The sequence below is a fragment of the Arachis hypogaea genome, chromosome 15 (assembly GCF_003086295.3).
Source record: "Arachis hypogaea cultivar Tifrunner chromosome 15, arahy.Tifrunner.gnm2.J5K5, whole genome shotgun sequence".
NCBI lineage: Eukaryota > Viridiplantae > Streptophyta > Magnoliopsida > Fabales > Fabaceae > Arachis > Arachis hypogaea.
Window position 1 is genome coordinate 124,218,550 of NC_092050.1, and position 17,579 is coordinate 124,236,128.

The following is a 17,579-nucleotide window of genomic DNA, read 5'->3' on the forward strand; positions in this document are numbered from 1 at the left end:
ATGGCTGATGCTCCCCCGCCCACCCCATCCGAGCTTTTACGGATGGTGACCGAGCTCCAACAAGCAAACCAACGAATGGCGGAGGATAACCAGAGAATGCAAAACCAAATCGCCCAGTTAGTACAAGCTCGCTTAGAACACAATAATGATGATCATGAGCAGCAAGGAAACAACGAACGAACTCATGTTTCTGAGACACCACAGAGCAACAATGAAGGAAATCATCAGAATGAAGAAGCTCAGCCTGATAATGAGGAAGAACAGCCCGATAACTCTGCGGGGCCATTTACAGCAGATATAATGAATTTTCAGCTCCCCAGACAATTCACTCTTCCATCAACTCTAACCCCATATGACGGATTGGGCGACCCAAAGAAACACGTCAAGAAGTTCCGATCTATTATGATTGTTAACGGTGCATCTGATCCAATTCTTTGTCGATGTTTTCCATCTTTTTTAGACGGTCCTGCACTTGACTGGTTTTGCTCTTTGCCTGCAGATTCGATATCCCGTTTTCAGGAGTTAGCCGGCCAATTTGAAGACCATTTTGTAGCATCCGCAATATACCTCCACGATTCTGACTATTTAACGACCATTAAGCAGGGACCACAAGAGAGCCTGAAAGACTATATAACTCGCTTCACGAAAGTGGCCATGAAGATCCCTGATCTCCATCCTGAGGTCCATCTTCATGCCATTAAAAGTGGCCTGCGTCCAGGTAAATTTCAGGAGACCATTACTGTCGCAAAACCAAAAACCTTGGCCGAGTTCCGCGAGAAAGCCAAGGGACAGATCGACATCGAAGAGCTTCGCCAAGCACGAAAGGCAGATAAATCGGCCACCAAGGACGATGAAAAGCCACGCGATAACAAGAAGGAATTCAAGCCAGTCCCGCGATATGAATCTTATACCCAGTTTAACACCAAACGGGATGATATAATCAAGGAGATACTGAATTCCAAACTGATCAAACCCCCCGAAAGGCAAGCGCTTATCCAGAAGCAAAAAACGTCGACAAAACCAGATATTGCACTTTTCATCAAAAGCATGGCCACACAACCGACGAATGCGTCATCGCCAAAGATTTATTGGAGCGCTTGGCACGGCAAGACCATCTTGACAAATTCATTACAGGACATATGCAAAAGAGAACAGCATCAGGCTTCGAACAACCTACAACAGGTCCATCGTCAAAGGACAAGGATAAAGCTCCTGCTCACCCTAGAGGGGTGATCAATTGCATTTCAGGTGGCTATGCTGGTGGTGGCCATACAAGCTCGGCTAGAAAAAGGACCTACAGAGCCATGTTAGCAGTCGAGAATAGCGCTCATAACCCACCGCCGATGGAAGACGTCCCCGAGTTGACCTTCGGACACGCCGATCTTAATTCCAGTCACACCAACTACGATGATCCCGTGGTTATTTCCATCCAATTGGGCGACCTCATAGTCAGAAAAGTCCTACTCGATCTTGGAAGTAGTGTTGATATCCTTTTCTTTACCACATTTCAGAAAATGAAACTGAGCACTAACATTTTACAGCAATATTCGGGAGAACTGGTCGGCTTCTCAGGAGAACGAGTTCCCGTGATGGGATCTGTGTGGTTGCAAACCACTCTCGGAGAGCAACCCTTGTCTAAAACACAAGACATCCAGTATCTGGTGGTAGACTGTTTTAGTCCTTATAATGTTATATTAAGGAGACCATTTTTGAATAAATTCACTGCAATAGTTTCAACATTTCACCTTTGTGTCAAGTTTCCTATGCAGGACAACATCATTGCAACAATCCACAGTGATTTACGCGAAGCTCGGCAGTGCTACAATATAAGCCTTAAGCCCGTGAAATATAACACCGAAGCTCGTGTCAATTCCATACAATCAGAACAGCCAGTCCTAGCCGAGCTGGACCCAAGGGCCGACTTTCAAGAGCGCCCTGTACCAAATGAGGATCTAATAAGGGTCACCCTGACTGACGATCAGACGAAGTTCACCTTTATCGGAGCGTCGATGGATAAAGACGCAAAGGAGAAGCTGATTGCATTCTTACGTAAGAATACCGACTTATTTGCTTGGACCTCCGGAGATATGCCAGGAATTAGTCCATCAGTAATAACACACAGGTTAGCAGTCAGCCCAACAGTCCGACCAGTGTCTCAGAAAAAGAGGAACCTCGGAGCTGAGAAGCGAGCGGCCTCAATGACAGAAGTCAACAAACTCATCGATGCTCAGTTCATCAGAGAACTCAGATTTACAACATGGTTGGCCAACGTTGTTATGGTAAAAAAGAGTAATGGTAAATGGCGCATGTGCGTTGATTTTACTGATTTAAATAAAGCATGCCCCAAAGATGCTTATCCCCTACCCTGCATAGACACTTTAGTAGATAACTCATGTGGTTATGGTACTCTGAGTTTCATGGATGCATATTCTGGTTATAACTAGATCTTTATGCATCCATCAGACCAAGAAAAAACAGCTTTTATAACTGAATACGGTAATTACTGCTATAATGTTATGCCCTTTGGTTTAAAGAATGCAGGTGCGATGTACCAAAGATTGATGAATAAAGTCTTTGAGCAGCAGATTGGCAGGAACGTCGAGGTATATGTGGATGACATGGTCGTCAAAACAAAGGTCGGCCATCCCCACATAGAGGACCTTGATGAGATATTTACTCAAATCAGAAAATACAACATGAGGTTAAACCCTGAAAAATGTGCCTTTGGTGTTCAAGGAGGAAAATTTCTCGGGTTTATCTTGACAAGCCGAGGAATAGAGGCTAATCCAGAAAAGTGCCAAGCTATTCTCGACATGCACAGTCCTAAAACGGTAAAAGAAGTTCAGCGGCTGACAGGCCGATTAGCTGCGTTATCAAGATTCCTGCCGTGTTTAGCAGCTAAATCCTTTAACTTCTTTCAATGTTTAAAGAAAACAGCAAAGCACTTTTCTTGGAATGAAGAGTGTGAAGAAGCATTCCTGAGCTTAAAACAATTTCTGTCTAAGCCACCTGTTCTGCAGAAGCCAAAGCTCGGCGAAACATTATATTTATATTTATCCGTAACTGATGTGACCATTAGTTCTGTTATTATTACAGAAAACAACAAGGATCAACAGCCGGTCTATTTCGTGAGCAAGTTACTACAAAATGCTGAGCTACGTTACCCAATGCTCGAGAAGCTCGTCCTAGCACTAGTCTTCTCCGCCAGACGACTCCGACCTTATTTTCAGAGCCATACAATTATCGTTCGAACAGCACAACCACTTCGGCAGATACTTTCTAAGCCTGAGTTAGCAGGACGGTTAATTAATTGGTCCATAGAGCTGTCGGAATTTGACATTCAGTATCAACCTAGAGGGTCTGTTAAATCACAATGTTTAGCGGACTTCGTGGCCGAACTTATATACTCAAACTCCAAGGATGAAGGTCAACCCTGGACCTTATTCGTGGACGGTGCTTCGAACCCTCAAGGGGCAGGTGCAGGAATACTACTCGAAAGCTCAGATGGCATAGTAATCGAGCATTCTCTCAGATTCTCGTTCAAGGCAAGCAACAACCAGGCTGAATATGAAACCCTCATTGCTGGGCTCAGGTTAGCTACCGATTTGCATGTTAATAATCTGAAAGTTTACTATGATTCATTATTAGTTGTTCAGCAAGTAAATCATAGTTTTCAAACAAAAGATCAGATTTTATTGAAATACCTAGACATTGTCCAGAAACTATTAAATGACTTTTCAAAAATTGAGGTTACCCATATACCTAGAGAGCAAAACCATAGAGCCGATATTTTATCAAAACTGGCCACCACACAAACACAAACTGCAACACTTTTGCAGTCAACTTTAAGTAAGCCAAGCATTGATATGTTTAACATCCTAAGCATAGTTAATAAAGAAAGTTGGCAGCAACCTTACATACAATACCTTTGTACTGGTTCTATTCCAGAAGAAATCAAGGATAAGAACAAATTCAGGCGACAAGCCTCCTTTTTCACACTGATGAATAACATTCTGTATAGGCGAGGTTATTCTTGACCTTTGTTAAAATGTTTGGACAGGACAGAAGCCGATCTTGCTTTATCCGAAGCCCATGAGGGCATTTGTGGAATACATTGTGGAGCTCGGAGCTTAGCGCAAAAGGTACTCCGGGCAGGCTTTTACTGGCCGACGATATGGGACGATAGCAGGCAAAAAGTCAGAACCTGTGACAAATGCCAGAAGCACTCACCGGTCATTAATATGCCTGCTGAGCAGCTTCATCAATCAGTGGTAAGTTGTCCATTCAATAGATGGGGAATCGATATTCTCGGACCATTTCCTACTGCCCCAAGACAGGTGAAATATTTAATTGTTGCAATAGATTATTTCTCCAAATGGATTGAAGCACATCCTGTGGCAAAAATTACATCATCCCAAATGATAAGCTTTGTTTGGAAAAGCATAATTTGTAGATTTGGTGTACCGGGTCACATCGTAACCGACAATGGTCGGCAGTTCACTGACCATAACTTCAAGGAATTTTTGCAGAATTTAAAGATAAAACAACACTTTTCATCGGTCGAACATCCACAGTCTAATGGGCTAGCAGAGGCCGCTAACAAAGTCGTCCTTCAAGCATTGCGGAAAAAGCTCGATGATGCAAAGGGATTGTGGGCCGAACTCATTCCAGAAGTGTTATGGGCATATAACACTACAGCACATTCAACGACCAAAGAAACACCATTTCGCTTGGTTTATGGATCCGAGGCAATGATTCCAATGGAGATATCACAAGACTCAATTCGGATGTTAGCCGAGCATCATGATGAAGCTCGGCAGGCAGAGCTCGACCTAATTGAGAAAATTCGCGAAACATCAGCCGTCCGGCACCGGGCACTACAGCAGCAACTTAGCCGACGATATGCCCATAAAGTACTCCCAAGAACGTTTGGTGCACGAATTGTGAATTGCACTTTTCACAACTCGTACCACTAACCAGCAAGTGCACTGAGTCGTCCAAGTAATACCTTACGTGAGTAAGGGTCGAATCCCACGGAGATTGTTGGTTTGAAGCAATCTATAGTTATCTTGTAAATCTTAGTTAGGAAGTCAATTGTGTTGATCAGTTGAATTGCGAATAAACAAGAGAGCATGGATTAAAGGTTACTTGTTATGCAGTAAAGGTGAATATGTTGGAGTTTTGGAGATGCTTTGTTTTCTGAATCTCTGCTTTCCTCTGTCTTCTGATTCACACACGCACGTCCTCCTATGGCAAGCTGTGTGTTGGTGGATCACCGTTGTCAATGGCTACCATCCATCCTTCCAGTGAAAACTACGCTCACGCGCTCTGTCACAGCACGGCTAATCACCGGTTGGTTCTCGATCCGGTTGGAATAGAATCCCTTGATTCTTTTGCGTCTGTCACTAACGCCCAGCCTTCATGAGTTTGAAGTTCGTCATAGTCATTTGATCATCGAATCCTACTCGGAATACCACAGACAAGGTTTAGACTTTCCGGATTCTCATGAATGCCGCCATCAATTCTAACTTATACCACGAAGATTCTGATTAAGAGATCTAAGAGATACTCATTCAATCTGATATAGAATGGAGGTGGTTGTCAGGCACACGTTCATGGGTTGAGAATGGTGATGAGTGTCACGGATCATCACCTTCTCTGCAGTTAAGCGCGAATGAACATCTTAGATAGGAACAAGTGTGTTTGAATGGAAAACAGAAATACTTGCATTAATTCATCAAGACACAGCAGAGCTCCTCACCCCCAACAATGGAGTTTAGAGACTCATGCCGTCAAAGAATACAAAGTTTAGATCTAGAATGTCATGAGATGCAAAAATAAGTCTCTAAAAGTTGTTTAAATACTAAACTAGTAGCCTAGGTTTACAAAAAATGAGTAAACTATGATGGATGATGCAGAGATCCACTTCTGGGGCCCACTTGGTGTGTGCTGGGGCTGAGATTTAAGCAATTCACGTGTAGAGGCCATTTGTGGAGTTGAACGCCAGTTTTTGTGCCAGTTTGGGCGTTCAACTCCAGCTTTTGATCCTTTTCTGGCGCTGGACGCCAGAATTGGGCAGAGAACTGGCGTTGAACGCCAGTTTACGTCGTCTATCCTCATGCAAAATATGGTCTATTATATATTGCTGGAAAGCCCTGGATGTCTACTTTCCAACGCAATTGGAAGCACGCCATTTCGAGTTCTGTAGCTCTAGAAAATCCATTTTGAGTGAAGGGAGGTCAGAATCCAACAGCATCAGCAGTCCTTTTTCAGCCTGAATCAGATTTTTGCTCAGCTCCTTCAATTTCAGCCAGAAAAATACCTGAAATTACAGAAAAACACACAACTCATAGTAAAGTCCAGAAATATGAATTTTTCCTAAAAACTAATGAAAATAAACTAAAAATTAACTAAAACATACTAAAAACTATATGAAATTAACCCAAAAAGCGTATAAAATATCCGCTCATCACAACACCAAACTTAAACTGTTGCTTGTCCTCAAGCAACTAGACAAATAAAATAGAAGACTAATAGGTTGAGAAGCAATAATATCTCAGAGTTTTTGAATGAAGCTCAGATTCTAATTAGATGAGCGGGGCTAGTAGCTTTTTGCTTCTGAACAGTTTTGGCATCTCACTTTATCCATTGAAGCTCAGAGTGATTGGCATCTATAGGAACTCAGAATTCAGATAGTGTTATTGATTCTCTTATTTCAGTATGATGATTCTTGAACACAGCTTCTTTATGAGTCTTGGCTGTGGCCCTAAGCACTTTGTTTTCCAGTATTACCACCGGATACATAAATGCCACAGACACATAACTGGGTGAACCTTTTCAGATTGTGACTCAGCTTTGCTAAAGTCCCCAATTAGAGGTGTCCAGAGTTCTTAAGCGCACTCTTCTTTTTGCTTGGACCTTGACTTTAACCGCTTAGTCTCAAGTTTTCACTTGACACCTTCACGCCACAAGCACATGGTTAGGGACAGCTTGGTTTAGCCGCTTAGGCCAGGATTTTATTCCTTCTTGGCCCTCCTATCCACTGATACTCAAAGCCTTGGGATCCTTTTTATTACCCTTGCCTTTTGGTTTTAAGGGCTATTGGCTCTTTGCTCTTGCCTCTTGGTTTTAAGAGCTTTGGCTTTTTCTGCTTGCTTTTTCTTTTTCTTTCTATTTTTTTTTGCTACTTTTTTTTTTCTGCGAGCTTTGCTCTTTGCTGCTTTTTCTTGCTTCAAGAATCATTTTTATGATTTTTCAGATCATCAATAACATGTCTCATGTTCATCATTCTTTCAAGAGCCAACATATTTAACAGTCTTAAGCAACACATTCAAAAGACATATGCACTGTTCAAGCATTCATTCAGAAGACAGAAAGCATTGCCACCACATTTAACTAATTAGAATTTCTCTTATTAAAACTCTAAATTTTATTGCCTCTTATTCAAAAGATCTACTACTTTATTCATATTTGCTGATGATGAGAAAATTAAACTATAGCTTAATTGGAGATAAAATCAAAATAGATACTAATTACTACTATATGACTCCTAAGGTAAACTTCTATAAGGACACTATCACAGAGTTAAGGCAGAAATTGGAAATTAACAACCTTTATTCTGGGGGAATGGGGGTTCCTCTGATCCTTGGGGTGCTTGGTCCTGCAAGAGATAACTTCTGGCGCTTCAAGTCCCTTAAGTCACGCCCTTGCTCCTCTTGTTCTTTAAACATATAGGTAAGAATTTGACCGTGTTCCTTTTGTTCTTTTATGATTTGTTCCATAGCTTCCCGTATCTTGGTAACAGACGTCTCAAGATACTCCCAGTATTCAGACTGAGGGATCTCTGGGAGAAATTCCTGTGTTTTCTTCTTGGTGGGATCATCCTGTACTTGTTGTTTTTCCATTGATGCTTTGGTGATTGGCTTCTCAACTGAGATATACTCAGTTATTCCCATCCTTACTCCAGCATCCTTGCAGAGCAGAGAGATCACGCTTGGATAAGCCAACCTGGCCTTTTTAGAATTTTTGTTAGCAATTTTGTAGAGTTCAGCTGAGATCAGCTGATGGACTTCCACTTCTTTTCCCATCATGATGCAATGGATCATCACTGCCCTTTTAATGGTGACTTCAGAACGGTTGCTGGTGGGCAACAGAGAATGCCCAATGAAGTCCAGCCATCCTCTGGCGACTGGTTTGAGATCTTCTCTCTTGAGTTGATTTGGGACACCCTTTGTGTTGGTGGTCCACCTGGCTCCAGGGATACATATGTCCTCTAGAATCTTGTCCAGGCCCTTGTCTGTTCTCATCATTCTCCTGTTGAATGAGTCTGGATCATCTTTCAGCTGAGGTAGCTTTAAGATCTCCCTGATCCTGTCAGGGTGGGTATGAACAATTTTTTCTCTGACCACGGTCCGATAGTCATAGAGAGCAGTCCCAGATAGTTTCTGCTTGTCAGTCTGCCACGTATTAGCATAGAACTCCTGGACCATGTTCCTTCCCACTTTCGTTTCAGGATTAGCTAGGACTTCCTAGTTCCTGGTTCGAATTTGCTCCTGGATCTCCGGATATTCATCTTCTTTCAGATCGAATCTAACTTCCGGGATCACTGATCTCAGACCCATTATTTTGTAATAATGGTCCGAATGTTCTTTAGATAAGAACTTCCCTTGATTCCAAAGTGGTTTTGGAACGCTCTCTTTCTTGCCTCTTGGAGTGGGTTGTTTTCCTTTAAGAGCCATGATCTTAGTGATCTCGGATAAACACACCAAACTTAGAGGTTTGCTTGTCCTCAAGCAAAAGAAAAGAAAGGAGAGGGATGGAAGGAGAGCTAGGTGCAATTGTTGATGGAGGAGGAGGGAGGCCGAACCCATATTTAAAGGGATGGGGGGGGGTTTTCGAAAAAAGGAAAAGATAAGATAAAAAGATTGATTTGAAAAAGATAAGATAGAAGATATAGTTTAAAATTGAGAAGATATGATAGATTTTTGAAAAAGATGAATCTAGATTTTGAAAAAGATAATATGGAAATTTGAAAAAGATATTGATTAGTTGAAAAGATTTTAGAGTGAAAAAGATAGATTTGTTTTTAGAAAAGATTTGAAAAGAGTTGGATTGAATTTGCAAAGAGGGTGTGTGCTTATGGATTAAGATACATTTGATATTTTGAAAGTAAGATTTTTAGAAATTAGGGATTTTAGAAATCAGGGTTCTTGACATGTTTATGTAAAAATCATGCATTGAAACATAAAATTTGAAATTAGAATGGAAAAACGTGTGGAAAAATGAATTTGGCTCCCCCTGCCATTCTGGCGTTTGAACGCCCAAACACTGCCGGTTTTGGGCGTTCAACGCCCAAATGCTGATCTCCTGGGCGTTCAGTGCCCAGTTGCTGCCCTTTTCTGGCGTTGAACGCCAGATAGCTATCCTTCCTGGCGTTCAGCGCCCACTGGATGCCCATTTTGGGCGCTGAACGCCCAAAATGGCCTTTACTGGCGTTTTCTTGCCAGTGAGCTCCCTATATCTGTTTTGTGTGCAGATTCCTTCTGTAACCCTGTAAACTTATGCAAATGATTCTTTACCTTAGTGTCAGTGAACTTTATATAAACAAATAAAAATAAAAATAGAAATAGGGCAGAATGCTTAGAGGATTGATGCCCCATGGCTGGGTTGCCTCCCAGCAAGCGCTTCTTTATTGTCTTTAGCTGGACTTTGCTGAGCTTTTAATCTAGCTTCAGCCTTGAGCATTCTTGCTCAATGTTGCCTTCAAGATAATGCTTGATTCTCTGTCCATTGACAATGAACCTCTTATCAGAATCAATATCTTGAAGCTCCACATAACCATATGGTGATACACTTGTAATCACGTATGGTCCCCTCCACCGGGATTTCAATTTCACGGGGAACAGCTTGAGTCTAGAGTTGAACAGCAGAACCTTCTGTCCTGGTTCAAAGATTCTAGATGACAGCTTTCTGTCATGCCACTTTTTGGATTTCTCTTTATAAAGCTTGGCATTTTCGAAAGCTGTGAATCTGAATTCCTCTAGCTCATTTAGCTGGAGCAATCTTTTTTCTCCTGCTAATTTGGCATCAAAGTTTAGGAATCTGGTTGCCCAGTAGGCTTTATGTTCCAGTTCCACGGGCAGGTGACATGCTTTACCATACACAAGTTGGTATGGAGAGGTCCCTATAGGAGTCTTGAATGCTGTTCTGTAAGCCCACAGAGCATCATCCAAGCTCCGTGCCCAATCCTTTCTACAGGTATTTACTGTCCGTTCTAGGATTCTCTTTAATTCTCTGTTAGAGACTTCAGCTTGGCCATTAGTTTGTGGATGATATGGAGTGGCCACCTTATGGCGAATTCCATACCGAATCATGGCAGAGTAAAGTTGTTTATTGCAGAAGTGAGTGCCCCCATCACTGATTAACACTCTAGGGACACCGAACCTGCTAAAGATGTGTTTCTGGAGGAACTTCAGTACTATTTTAGTATCATTGGTGGGTGTGGCAATGGCCTCAACCCATTTTGATACATAATCAACTGCCACCAGAATATAAGTGTTTGAGTATGATGGTGGGAAAGGTCCCATGAAGTCAATTCCCCATACGTCAAACAACTCAATCTCCAAGATTCCTTGTTGAGGCATGGCGTAACCATGAGGCAGATTGCCAGCTCTTTGGCAACTATCACAGTTACGTACGAACTCTCGGGAATCTCTATAGAGTGTGGGCCAATAGAAGCCACATTGGAAGACCTTGGTGGCTGTTTGCTCACCTCCGAAATGGCCTCCATATTGAGATCCATGGCAGTGCCATAGGATTCTCTGTGCTTCTTCCCTAGGCACACACCTACGGATTATTCCGTCTGCACATCTCTTAAAGAGATAAGGTTCATCCCACAAGTAGTACTTCGCATCAGTGATTAATTTCTTCTTTTGTATACTGTTATACTCCTTGGGTATGAACCTTGCAGCTTTATAGTTTGCAATATTGGCAAACCATGGTGTTTCCTGAATGGCAAATAGATGCTCATCCGGAAAAGTCTCAGAGATCTCAAGAGAGGGGAGGGACGTCCCTTCTATTGGCTCTATCCGGGACAGATGATCAGCCACTTGGTTCTCTGTCCCTTTTCTGTCTCTTATTTCTATATCAAACTCTTGCAGAAGCAACACCCATCAGATGAGCCTGGGTTTTAAATCCTGCTTTGTGAGTAGATATTTAAGAGCAGCATGGTCAGTATACACAATCACTTTTGATCCTACTAGGTAGGATCTGAACTTGTCAATGGCGTAAACCACTGCAAGTAATTCTTTTTCTGTGGTTGTGTAATTTTTCTGGGCATCATTTAAAGCGACTAGCATAATAAATGACATGCAGAAGCTTGTCATGCCTCTGTCCCAGTACTGCACCAATGGCGTGATCACTGGCATCACACATTAGCTCAAATGGTAATGTCCAGTCTGGTGCAGAAATGACTGGCGCTGTGACCATCTTAGCTTTCAGTGTTTCAAACGCCTGCAGGCACTCTGTGTCAAACACAAATGGTGTGTCAGCAGCTAGCAGGTTGCTTAGAGGTTTTGCGATTTTTGAAAAATCCTTTATAAACCTCCTATAGAATCCTGCATGTCCCAGAAAGCTTCTGATTGCCTTAACATTGGCAGGTGGTGGTAATTTTTCAATTACCTCTATTTTTGCTTGATCCACCTCTATTCCCTTGTTTGAGATTTTATGCCCAAGGACAATCCCCTCAGTCACCATAAAGTGACATTTTTCCTAGTTTAAAACTAGGTTGGTCTCTTGGCATCTTTTCAGAACAAGTTTCAGGTGATCAAGACAGGAGCTGAATGAGTCTCCGTATACTGAGAAGTCATCCATGAAGACTTCCAGAAATTTTTCCACCATATCAGAGAAAATAGAGAGCATGCATCTCTGGAAGGTTGCAGGCACATTACATAGCCCAAATGGCATCCTTCTATAAGCAAACACTCCAGATGGACATGTGAATGCTGTTTTCTCTTGATCCTGGGGATCTACTGCAATCTGGTTATAGCCTGAGTAGCCATCTAAAAAGCAGTAATACTCATGACCTGCCAATCTTTCTAGCATCTGGTCTATGAATGGTAAAGGAAAATGATCCTTTCTTGTGGCTGTATTGAGCCTTCTGTAGTCAATACACATGCGCCACCCTGTAACTGTTCTTGTAGGAACCAGTTCATTTTTTTCATTATGAATCACTGTCATGCCTCCCTTTTTTGGGACGACTTGGACAGGGCTCACCCAGGGGCTATCAGAAATAGGATAAATAATCCCAGCCTCTAGTAATTTGGTGACCTCTTTCTGCACCACTTCCTTCATGGCTGGATTTAGCCGCCTCTGTGGTTGAACCACTGGTTTGGCATTATCCTCCAATAAGATTTTGTGCATGCATCTAGCTGGGCTTATGCCCTTAAGGTCACCTATGGACCACCCAAGAGCTGTCTTGTGTGTCCTTAGCACTTGAATAAGTGCTTCCTCTTCCTGTGAATTTAAAGCAGAGCTTATGATCACTGGAAAAGTGTCACCTTCTCCTAGAAATGCATATTTCAAGGATGGTGGTAATGGCTTGAGCTCGGGTTTAGGAGGTTTTTCCTCTTCTAGAAGGAATTTCAGAGGCTCTTTCATATCCTCTGAATCCTCTAAATCAGGCTGAACATCTTTAAAGATATTTTCCAACTCTGATTCGAGACTCTCAGCCATGTTGATCTCTTCTACTAACGAGTCAATAAGATCAACTTTCATGCAGTCTGTTGATGTATCTGGATGCTGCATGGCTTTGACAGCGTTCAACTTAAACTCATCATCATTGACCCTCAGGGTTATTTCCCCTTGTTGGACGTCAATGAGGGTTCGTCTAGTTGCTAGGAAGGGTCTTCCTAGAATGAGAGTGGCACTCTTGTGCTCTTCCATTTCCAGCACAACAAAGTCAGTGGGAAAGGCGAATGGCCCAACTCTGACAATCATCTCTTCAATCACGCCTGATGGGTATTTAGTGGAGCCATCAGCAAGTTGGAGACATATCCGGGTTGGTTTAACTTCGTCAGCTAAGCCAAGCTTTCTGACAGTGGATGCAGGTATTAGGTTGATGCTTGCCCCAAGATCGCATAAAGCTGTCTTGGTACAATTATCTTCTAATATGCATGGTATCAGAAAACTCTCAGGGTCTTTAAGCTTTTCAGGAAAGCTTTTCAGAATGACTGCACTGCATTCTTCAGTGAGGAGAACTCTTTCTGTTTCTCTCCAATCCTTCTTATGACTCAAGATCTCTTTCATGAACTTGGCATAAGAAGGTATTTGCTCAAGTTCTTCTGCAAATGGAATCTTTATTTCAAGAGTCCTGAGATAATCTGCAAAGCGAGCAAATTGCTTATCCTGCTCCTCTTTCCGGAGTTTTTGAGGATAAGGTATCTTGGCTTTATATTCTTCAACCTTAGTTGCTGCAGGTTTATTGCCTACAGAAGTGGTTGAAGAAGCCTTTTTAGAGGGGTTGTTATCATGATTTGTGTGTGTCTGATCCCTCACTGGCAATTGAGTGCCAGAAGTAGAAGTTGGAGAGATGTTGGACGCCAACTCCTTGTCTGTTGCTGGCATTTGAACGCCAGAATTGTGCCCATTTTGGGCGTTCAACGCCAGATCCTTGCCCATTTCTGGCGTTGAACGCCAGTTTTGCCTTGTTTCTGGCATTGAACGCCAGTCCTGAGCATGGTCTGGGCGTTCAGCACCAGCCTTCCACCAAATTTCTGGCGTTTTAGTTCCAGAATTACTTTTCCCTGGGCTCTTACTGTCCTCAGGTGAATTTTGGGTGGTTTGCTCATTTCTTAGCTTCTTGCTGCCTTGAGGTGGGGTATTTAATGTTTTCCCACTTCTTAATTGAACTACTTGGCATTCTTCTATTATCTGTCTTGATAGCTGCTGCTTTGTTTGCCTAAACTGTTCTTCCATATGTATATTTTCCATCTTTGTCTCTTGTAGCCTATCTTTAAAGTCGGCTAGCTGCTTTGTTAGGAAGTCCAATTGCTGATTGAATTCAGCAGCTTGTTTTATAGGACTGAGTTCAGCAGTTGCTGTTTTAACCTCTTCTTTCATTGAAGGGTCACTGCTTAGGTACAAATGCTGATTCCTGGCAACTGTATCAATGAGCTCTTGAGCCTCTTCAATTGTCTTTCTCATGTGGATAGATCCACCAGCTGAGTAATCTAGAGACATCTGAGCTCCTTCTGCAAGCCCATAGTAGAAGATGTCTAACTGAACCCACTCTGAAAACATTTCAGAGGGGCATTTTCGTAGCATCTCTCTGTATCTCTCCCAAGCATCATAGAGAGATTCATTATCTCCTTGCTTGAAGCCTTGGATGTCCAGCCTTAGCTGCGTCATCCTTTTTGGAGGGAAATACTGATTCAGGAATTTTTCTGTCAGCTGTTTTCATGTCCTTATGCTGACTTTAGGTTGGTTATTTAACCACCTCTTAGCTTGATCTTTTACAGCAAATGGAAATAGTAATAGTCTGTAGACATCCTGATCTATTCCTTTATCATGTACTGTGTCAGCAATCTGTAGAAACTGTGCCAGAAACTCTGTAGGTTCTTCCTGTGAAAGACCGGAATACTGACAACTTTGCTACACCATGATAATGAGTTGAGGATTCAACTCAAAGCTACTGACTCCAATGGAGGGTATGCAGATGCTACTCCCATATGAAGCAGTAGAGGGGTTAGAATATGACCCCAGAGTCCTCCTGGACTGTTCATTTCCGCTTAGGTCCATGATGGAAAAAGGGAGATGATGTAAAATAGAAAAATATTTTTATTTATTTAATTATTTATTTATTTCGAAAATAAAATAATAATAAATAAAAATGGGTGAAGATTTTCGAAAAATTGAGGAGAGAGAAAGTGGTAAGGAAGTTTTGAAAAAGATGTGATTTGGAAAAGATTTTAAATTTTTGAAAAAAAATGTGAAATTTTTTTTTAAAAACAAAATTTTCGAAAATTTGTTTTAAAATTAGAGAGAAAAGATATTTTTGAATTTAGTGAGGAAAGAGAAAAAAAAAACAATAAAATAGCACAAGATTTAAAATTTTTAGATCTAATGCTCCTTATTTTCGAAAATTTTTAAGGGAAAACACCAAGGAACACCAAACTTAAAAATTTTAAGATCAAGACGCAAGGGAGACTTAAGAACACTTTGAAGACTCACAAGAACACAAGAACATGAAGGAAGAACACCAAACTTAAAATTTTTAGAAAACCAAACTAAAATTTTCGAAAAACACAGAAAATCAACAAGAAAACACCAAACTTAAAGTTTGGCACAGGATTTAATAGAAAAATTATTTTTGAAAAAGATTTTAAAAAGAAAATAAAGATTCTAAAATTTTAACCAAAAACAATAATAAGAGACTCTAAACCAAAAAGAAAAATTTTTCCTAATCTAAGCAACAAAATAAACCGTCAGTTGTTTAAACACGAACAATCCCCGGCAACGGCGCCAAAAACTTGGTGCACGAATTGTGAATTGCACTTTTCACAACTCGTATCACTAACCAGCAAGTGCACTGGGTCGTCCAAGTAATACCTTACGTGAGTAAGGGTCGAATCCCACGGAGATTGTTGGTTTGAAGCAATCTATGGTTATCTTGTAAATCTTAGTTAGGAAGTCAATTGTGTTGATCAGTTGAATTGCGAATAAACAAGAGAGCATGGATTAAAGGTTACTTGTTATGCAGTAAAGGTGAATATGTTGGAGTTTTGGAGATGCTTTGTCTTCTGAATCTCTGCTTTCCTCTGTCTTCTGATTCACACACGCACGTCCTCCTATGGCAAGCTGTGTGTTGGTGGATCACCGTTGTCAATGGCTACCATCCATCCTTCCAGTGAAAACTACGCTCACGCGCTCTGTCACAGCACGGCTAATCACCGGTTGGTTCTCGATCCGGTTGGAATAGAATCCCTTGATTCTTTTGCGTCTGTCACTAACGCCCAGCCTTCATGAGTTTGAAGTTCGTCACAGTCATTCGATCATCGAATCCTACTCGGAATACCACAGACAAGGTTTAGACTTTCCGGATTCTCATGAATGCCGCCATCAATTCTAACTTATACCACGAAGATTCTGATTAAGAGATCTAAGAGATACTCATTCAATCTGATATAGAACGGAGGTGGTTGTCAGGCACACGTTCATGGGTTGAGAATGGTGATGAGTGTCACAGATCATCACCTTCTCTACAGTTAAGCGCGAATGAACATCTTAGATAGGAACAAGTGTGTTTGAATAGAAAACAGAAATACTTGCATTAATTCATCAAGACACAGCAGAGCTCCTCACCCCCAACAATGGAGTTTAGAGACTCATGCCATCAAAGAATACAAAGTTTAGATCTAGAATGTCATGAGATGCAAAAATAAGTCTCTAAAAGTTATTTAAATACTAAACTAGTAGCCTAGGTTTACAAAAAATGAGTAAACTATGATGGATGATGCAGAGATCCACTTCTGGGACCCACTTGGTGTGTGCTGGGGCTGAGATTTAAGCAATTCACGTGCAGAGGCCATTTGTGGAGTTGAACGCCAGTTTTTGTGCCAGTTTGGGCGTTCAACTCCAGCTTTTGATCCTTTTCTGGCGCTGGACGCCAGAATTGGGCAGAGAACTGGCGTTGAACGCCAGTTTACGTCATCTATCCTCATGCAAAGTATAGACTATTATATATTTCTGGAAATCCCTGGATGTCTACTTTCCAACGCAATTGGAAGCACGCCATTTCGAGTTCTGTAGCTCCAGAAAATCCACTTTGAGTGCAGAGAGGTCAGAATCCAACAGCATCAGCAGTCCTTTTTCAGCCTGAATCAGATTTTTGCTCAGCTCCTTCAATTTCAGCCAGAAAAATACCTGAAATTACAGAAAAACACACAACTCATAGTAAAGTCCAGAAATATGAATTTTTCCTAAAAACTAATGAAAATAAACTAAAAATTAACTAAAACATACTAAAAACTATATGAAATTAACCCCAAAAAGCGTATAAAATATCCGCTCATCAACGTTCAACAATGGTGATCTAGTACTAAGAAAAACTGAACAGGCCCGCCGACCTTCTTCCCACGGAAAACTCGCCGCAACCTGGGATGGTCCATACCGAGTATATGAAGTACTAGGGCGAGGAGCTTATAAATTGGAGGAATTAGATGGCACCAAAATCCCAAGCACATGGAACGTCAACTCTTTGAAACAATATTACAGTTAGCAAGCACACCAGTACTCTTTTTCCTACTTTGAGGCTTTTTTCCCAAGAGGTTTTTACTCATAGAGGTTTTAATGAGGCTGGTCTATCTGAATAACGTTGTACAGGTACTACTTCTAATAAAATTCAATCTTTTCATTTACTTTCAATGCTCATTTATTTTTCAAAGTACGAACGGAACCATTATATAAATTATGATATACCATACTCATTCCGTGAAAGTACCAATACCACTAAAAGTCGCATTACTCTAATTCGAATGCGCAAAAAACTTATACAGACGCCACAGTCATTAAGCCAAATCAAG

At 41.4% G+C, this 17,579-nt stretch overlaps 1 protein-coding gene across 1 annotated transcript; it reads left to right on the forward strand.

Moving 5' to 3' along the window:
• LOC140179305 (uncharacterized) lies at window positions 1-17,275 on the forward strand. The gene is made up of 5 exons (XM_072218021.1): window positions 1-983; window positions 1,025-2,279; window positions 2,445-3,592; window positions 4,061-4,913; window positions 17,114-17,275. The coding sequence occupies exons 1-5, from the start codon at window positions 1-3 to the stop codon at window positions 17,273-17,275; spliced, it is 4,401 nt and encodes a 1,466-aa protein (XP_072074122.1).
• The last annotated feature ends 304 nt before the right edge of the window (window positions 17,276-17,579 follow it).